Source organism: Mya arenaria, chromosome 10 (genome assembly GCF_026914265.1).
Source record: "Mya arenaria isolate MELC-2E11 chromosome 10, ASM2691426v1".
In the NCBI taxonomy this organism is placed as follows: Eukaryota; Metazoa; Mollusca; class Bivalvia; order Myida; family Myidae; genus Mya; species Mya arenaria.
The window spans coordinates 61,796,676-61,804,278 of record NC_069131.1 but is presented as its reverse complement, the minus strand read 5'-3'; the positions used below and the strand labels follow the sequence as shown (position 1 = coordinate 61,804,278).

At 36.1% G+C, this 7,603-nt stretch overlaps 1 protein-coding gene across 1 annotated transcript; it reads left to right on the top strand.

Moving 5' to 3' along the window:
- Positions 1 to 1,810: 1,810 nt before the first annotated feature.
- Positions 1,811 to 7,402, top strand: LOC128206676 (heat shock 70 kDa protein 12A-like). The gene is made up of 9 exons (XM_052909286.1): positions 1,811 to 1,908; positions 2,161 to 2,299; positions 2,713 to 2,861; positions 3,060 to 3,139; positions 3,401 to 3,542; positions 4,011 to 4,161; positions 4,439 to 4,573; positions 5,827 to 6,038; positions 6,243 to 7,402. Exons 1-9 carry the CDS (start codon positions 1,906 to 1,908, stop codon positions 6,954 to 6,956), a joined length of 1,725 nt encoding a protein of 574 aa, XP_052765246.1. The 5' UTR covers positions 1,811 to 1,905; the 3' UTR covers positions 6,957 to 7,402.
- The last annotated feature ends 201 nt before the right edge of the window (positions 7,403 to 7,603 follow it).

Below are 7,603 nucleotides of genomic sequence, written 5' to 3'. Positions count from 1 at the left end.
GTCAATTTGGTCAAAGTTTGACAAAGAGTCAATACTCAAGAGCTACGGAAGCGGCCTTTGGACTGTATTCAAGATAATATTCCCATACATTTTCGTAAGTAAGGGGGAATAGTAAAGTAACATAGCGGCCATACCTTTGGTAATGAAAAGGCTAGTGCTTGGAAATTGCTTGTCATCATGTCTGTTGAAACAAAAATTCCCGTGACAAAAATGTGAAATGTGTGAAAAGGCCAGAGCTGAAAACTTAACTGTTAAAACTAAACGTTTTAGTGAACCAGAACCACCATCACGTAGATCAACACTTATATGATTTAAATGTGGGTATAGGGGGTCGAGTGTTCCAACCCGCACATCTTCTGAATATATTAGTCTTGCATTGTTCATTTTGGTGTTTTTCATTTTCCTCGATATTGACGTAAAAATTGTTCTTATATCGTGCCCGTAAGGCCCTCTCCCCCACATATTCGCTTGTTGATAGTACGTTTGGACACAGTGACATAGTTGTTCATAATTTATCGTAATTATGAATGCGATCAGTAGATTTACCAAAAACTATGAACCATGCCAGCCTCAGATTCCGATCATAGCTAATCTAATTGAGCATATAAAGTGACTAATATACTAGAAATTAGTGTGCTAAATTATGATATTTTACTTAAAGCATTTCAGGATACCGATGCGGTTAAGGATCAGTAATAAAACGCTTCATTTTGGGTCATTCGGGATATATTTGAACTCTATCGCTATTCCGTTTTGTTACCCCTACTGGCGACTGATATTTACATTTAGGTGGCACAATTTTCAAATCATCGTGATCTAAATACTATCTATAGATCAATAGATAACACTATTCGAAATGTTTACCTAAACCGCTCATCTAGACCTGTATATTATTCCAAAATCGATCTCATACTGCTGTTCATGGCTTAAGTGGTATTGGCACGTTCCAGATACAGACCTTGTTTACGTCGAAAATAATCTATTGTAGCGATGAGTTAAGAATAAACCCTGAGAAAAATCAAAATTGTTAGGGGCCCTGATCTATGTAATACTTTCTTGATAATATTTTACGTACGATTTTAATTATATCTATATCCGTTAGGTAAACCCATGAGACATGTGATGTCATTTTCTGCATTTTCAAGCAAAATAGCCATCGATTCGACTTTTCAAAAGGATGTATGTATTATAAGCCTGCGGTTATAGTGTTGAAATATAGCCCGTGCTGAGTGTAAAACGGTTTGGTTGTCATGTTTCTATCGTCTGTTTAGCCGTTTGGTCCAAAAAATTGGTGCAAATGCGCAGAGCCGTGATATTATGACAGCTAATGTTACAAAGTATAATTTTCATTTGCAGTCTAGCATTTTAATATGCTCATTTATAGTGTTTAATTTAGTCAATGAGAGTTCATGATTACAACAAGCATCAACAAAATGATCAAAGACCACTTTAAATGCAAAACAAAGTTTAGAATTTGTATTTTTGAAAGAGGTCCAAGGTGCAAACAGATTTAGTAACGGCTTTTTATTGCAAGTCAGTTTTTATCCTACTTTATGTTTGTTTTTGTGTTCTTTGTCCTTGGTGTTTAGCCAGTGCCGTTAAACGGGGTTTATGTTTAAACCTTTGGCTACTGAGTTTATTTTTCTGTAGTTTGTCATATAAATATTAATATGTTTTCAACCAAAAGCAAAACAGTTTTGGAACTTTAATCTGCATACATATCTTTTGAACTTTATCGTTCATACAAATAGCAGGGGGTTTAAAACCTCAGCACTCGAAAAGGTTATCGCTAGATGACGAGGCCGATATGAAGTACCGTACACAGGTAAAAACGAAAGAGGAAGCTGTTAAGAGAGAATAGCTGTTTACGGAAAATCAGTTTGATTTTGTATTGCAAAGAAATCCATGGTAAGCCGTTTTCTCCATGTTTATTTCTTTAAAAAGAGTTTTAAACTTGTCCTATAAGTTAACAATACAATGTATTGTCATAATAATTAAAAATAGTGATGCATACGTTTCCTCCAATATTGGCCATTTTCAACTACTAGAAAATATGATATAATTATATAAATGGTCATATTTATAAGAATAGATGTTTAAAAAGATTTTTATTATTGACCAACTATTAGGTTTATTGTCAATTATGTCCATAAAATTAAGGCACCACTTCTTTTCGCTGGAATCGATTTTGGAACAACGTACTCAGGATGGGCCTACTCGTTTAAACACGAGTTTGACATTGACCCCACGAAAGTCGCAACGAAGAGTTGGTATGGTGACCAGCTGGTGTCATTGAAAGGTACATGTATCTTTAATTCGCCCTCTAAATGGTATTAAAACATTGAGGGTGTATATCCCATACACCCCACGTATTATCAGTGTTACGATCATATCTCACCTTGTACCTATCTCGGTATTAATAAATTCTCGGTATAATATAATTACAAGGTTGTATGTATTTATGTAGGAGAGGGTATATTTTGTACTTCTGGTTACCTTTCTTTTTTTAACGATTTTTCGTTGACGATCTGTATATGGAAGTTTTACGGCATAAAGTACGGTATTTGTTGGTTTAGCTTCTCTGACTGTCCGTAGAATATCAGATGAATATGTAGGAGTTTAGTTTAAAGAGGAAACAACTTTAAGTTTTCGAACTGTTACTGCAAAAAGGTAAAACTTTCGTCAACTGTTAAAATATATTACATTTTAAAGCACCGACATGTGTCCTGATCGAACCAGATGGGGATACTTTTTCGGCCTTTGGATACGACGCTGAATCCAAATACAACAGTTTAGTTGAAGCAGGGGAACATGACAAATGGTTCTTCTTCAGAAGATTCAAGATGAAGCTGTACAATACGGTAAAGTTTTAAAGATATGCAACATCATTCGTTTCAAAACGAAATATCAAATCTAATATACATGTTTGCATCAGTTCTATTTCTCGTGCTGTCATGGCACACACATGAGATCCTACAGTCAGAATATATTTGAATACATGCGCGTACCAGTCAATCCTTAATTGGGTACGTACAAACTGATTTCTTGTCTTTCGACAGGACATTAAAAGAGATATGGACATTGAAGATGAAACTGGAAAGACATTAAATGCAAAGCTTGTATTTACGGCTGCAATAAGGTAAGCTACATGTATACATGTCGATGAAATTTAATTTTGTTATCCATTTATCTTAATGCCAAACAAATTGCCAAAACCTTCATCGTTATACTTAGTTTAAGAAGCTTGAAATGGTAATTGTAAATGATATAATGTGGTTTTCCACACTAGTACAACTTTGTCTCAATTTAAATCCATAACTAATTTCATCATTTGGATCGATACAACGTTTAAATCAAAGCAAGCGCATGTGTCTACAGCATCCTTACCTTACATTTGCAGATTTCTAAAAGATGACATTTTAAAGGTCATTGAAGACCGTATTAAGGGAAACATGACACCCGATGAGGTGAGTTGGGTTTTGACAGTCCCCGCGATCTGGGATGATAAAGCAAAACAGTTCATGAGGGAAGCGGCCGAAAGTGTAAGGCTTTGCTAAATACATTCTTGAAATTATTTTCTATAAGCAAAACTATCAATTAAGCAAGAACAGAGTGAATTTGGGAAAAAAATAATATCTAATTTTTAGAACCAAGACAAAAGAGTCCACTCAATTTTACATGAAAGGTTGGGATAATCGTAATTCTCTATTATAGGGAGACTATATATGTTAGTGAGCAGTACGTTTATAATGTCATTCTTAGATACTCCCAATTGGTTGCCTTAAATTTATCCAGTTGGGCGGACTGAACATTGCACACACGATTGTGCATACAAACAGAACGCTATTGCAATTAACCGCTCGTTTATTTATTGTTTAATCACTGTACAAAACTTTCAGATTTGGTAGAACATTCATTACGGCAGTTTGAAATTGGTGTAGACAAATACTTTCTGGATAAGGATAGCTTGTCTTTAAAATTAAGTCTTTATGTATATGGTATTTATTCAGGCTGGTATTTCTTCTGTCAAACTTACCATAGCCTTGGAACCTGAAGCCGCGGCCATATACTGTCGATTTCTAGCTGCAGAAAGGAGTGATAATGAGGATTCACTTTCAACCTTCAAACCTGGAAGCAAAGTCGTAGTTGTTGATGCAGGGGGTTAGATTGTTTAAAACCAACATTGCGTAAATACGAAATTGAGCATTCGCTTTTCAACAGAAGAAAGTAGTTACTTATTGGTTGTATGTGGTAATCACGCGTATACTACATAAATATACGTTACCAGTTCATTTCCGATGCCGACTATGTAGACCTCATTACACCTCTCTCTTAAACGTTCGATTTTTCTATTGATTTGTATAACTGAATTACAATGACACGCTACCACCAATTATAATTTGTTCCATCGCCCATATTGCATAGTTGTCAATTTCAGGCGGAACAGTTGACATAGCTGTACAAGAGGTTGCAGAGAACGGTTCGATGAAGAATATCTACAAAGCCAGTGGGGGAGATTGGGGTGGGGCAAAGGTGGACGAGGCGTTTGTGAAGTTTTTAGAATACATACTAGGTAGATTATGGTTGTTCTAAAAAGTATGTTTGCAGTTGAAAAATGTTTGAACTCGTCCAAATTTAACATTTGTAGAGTTGTGTATTCGTAAAAAGGTTATACACCAAATGTACAGTCTAAATGTGTTCGTGTTATCTCTGATCGTTTAAAACGGTAACTGCAGTTGATACACAATTTATCGCTATTTTTAACCAGGTTTTCACATAGTGAAACCTGGTTATTAGAATGACGAACGTCGTTGTTCGGGAGGGCGGGCGGGCGGCGTCACACTCACCTATGAAACTGAATAATTTCAGTAAGGGTTAACATATCTTGACCAAACTTAGTCTAAAGGAAGAGTTTATGGATTTAGTTTATTTAGATACCCTTCACTGGATTGCGTTTGGGTCCCTAGAGTTAAGGTCAAGGTCACTGTTACTAAAAATAGAAAAACAATTGAAACTGAATAACTTTAGTTGGTGTTGACATATCTTGACCCAACTTGGTATAAAGTAAGAATTTATAGATACCTTTCATGGGATTGCGTTTGAGGTCACTCGAGTCAAGGTCAAGGTCACTGTTACTTAAAATAGAAAAACGTTTGAAACTGAATAACTTTAGTAAGTGTTGACATATCTTTATCCAACTTGGTATAAAGTAAGAGTTTATAGATGCCTTTCATGGGATTGCATTTGGGGTCCCTAGGGTCAAGGTCACGTCACTGTTACTAAAAACAGAAAAACGGTTGAAACTGAATATCTTTAGTCAGGGTTCACATATCTTGACGAGACTTGGTATAAAGGAAGAGTTTATGGATACCTTTCATGGGATTGCGTTTGGGGTCCCTAGGGTCAAGGTCAAGGTCACTGTTACTAAAAAGGAAAAACAGTTGAAACTGAATAACTTGAGTCAGAGTTCACATATCTTGACCAGACTTGGTACACAGGAAGAGATTCTGAAGACCTTTCATGGGATTGCGAAAAGGGCTCTAGGGTCAAGGTCACTGTTACTAAAAAGAGAAAAACGATTGAAGCTGAATAACTCTGGCATGTTCTTATACATACACACACCAAATCAACTTAATTATAATTCTCACAACGCATGCTGAAGTTCTTCTCATCTTCAGTCATTGAAAAACTGGTTTCGTCGCATTGCGGCGTTTCTTGTTGTTAATTGCTTGGTCATTGATGCTTTTCGAATAGAACAGAAAAACTATCGTCGAATGGCTTACAAGGGCTTATGCCGATTTTTTACATTTGTATTTTTTTACACAGGGAAAGAGTCCATAGACGAGTTTAAGCGGTCAAACATGGAAGATTACCTATACATGATTCGCGACTTTGAAGTGAAAAAGCGAAATGTCGACCCATTGAAAGGTGATAAGCCAGTCGTTTTCAGAATATCAGCAACTTTACCAAAACTGGTGAAGAAAATCAAGGGCAAGAAGATTCCTGAAGTCATAATTGACTCTTTATTTGGTAGTACGGTGTGTATTAGTTCTTGTTCTATTTAAATACCTATATAATCAAATGCATGCAATTGCAAGTAAGTAACAATCTGTTTTCACATGCGTATACCTTTTTACAGGCAGCTGGTCGAATATCATCAAATCATTTAATCGCTTATAACAAGTATAATGGCATTTATGTTTCTTTTTATGACAAACTAGTATATATATAAATGTGTGCAGGTCTCCGTCCAAGGCGACAAATTGAAAGTCGACATGAGTGTAGTTACGTTCTTATTCAAGACACAAGTTGACGGAATAGTTCAACACGTCTCCAGCCTTATTGAGCAGTCGATGATAGGGGACATAGAAGCAATTGTCTTGGTTGGAGGATTTTCGAAGTGTCCTCTTCTCCAGCAAGCTATCAAGTTAAAGTTTGTTTGCCACAAAGTCATCGTTCCAAACGATCCAGACCTTGCAGTTTTGAAAGGAGCAGTGATATTTGGACATAAACCAGAACTGATTAACCAGCGAGTCAGCAAATACACATATGGAATAGAAGCGAGTACGCCTTTCATTGACAATGTTCACAGAGAAGCTTACAAAGTGATAGACGAAGGTGGGGCTGTTCGTTGCATCAATTGTTTTGATAAACATATAACAGCTGGGCAGAGTCTTATTTTTGGAGAAGCGCAAGTTGAACAATACTACCTTACAACAGCATCAAGTCAAACCATTTTGCCATTTCCCATTTTTTACACACTTGATCCAAACCCAACGTACACAACCGCCGAAGGCTGTCACCTTGCAGGCACTCTTAATGTTGCCATTGGAGGAAGTGGTTTAGGCCGAGAGGTCGAGGTTAGGATGATTTACGGAGGTACTGAAATAGAAGTCGAGGCTACTGAGGTCGCTACCGGCAACGTGAAGCGCATGAAAATTGACTTCTTGAGCTAAACTTTTGAAATAGTGAAGACGGAATATTGAAATATCTTACAAACCTAAGCACACATTTGCTAAATGAGTTTTTTTTTCCTTTTATTTCAAGCAATTAAGAACGTTTGTTTAGCCTTGTGACCAGTTTTTATAAAGGCTGTACAGAACTAGATCACCGGATCTATTTGATAATCATTATAGAAGAAACTGTGTGTGGTCGACCGAGAGTTTAAAGTTATTAATGACAGTCGATATTCAAAATTAGTGTAGATAAGTTTGTATTAAATACGAGAGCTGTAAATAGTGCTAAGTACATGTATTAACTGGATTAATAAAACATTTTGCCTGGACGTAAAATTGAATGCAGATTGATTTAAATATCATTTTTGAATAGAAATATATTAATGTTTTATTTGGTGTAACCACCTTTGCATATTAACTTTGATTTTACACGGAAAACGTTTCGGGCTGCAAAATAAAATCAAAGTACTGAAAGCTTTGCAGTGGACGGTTGACAAGATGGCACTGTCCTTTGTCATTTGGACTGAATAGACATTAAGATAATTCCAGGGTTTAGAGAATAAAGTTTATAAAAAATACTGAACGTATGATACGGTGCTGATGTATTAAAATGTACGTTTTGCAGTTTAAGCCATGGGTCATAGAGT

Excerpts from the sequence above, each read along its gene's own strand:
- LOC128206676 (XM_052909286.1), top strand. Across the intron at positions 3,140-3,400 it reads GTATTTACGGCTGCAATAAG|ATTTCTAAAAGATGACATTT; the intron begins GTAAGCTACATG and ends TTACATTTGCAG. Across the intron at positions 6,039-6,242 it reads ACTCTTTATTTGGTAGTACG|GTCTCCGTCCAAGGCGACAA; the intron begins GTGTGTATTAGT and ends AAATGTGTGCAG.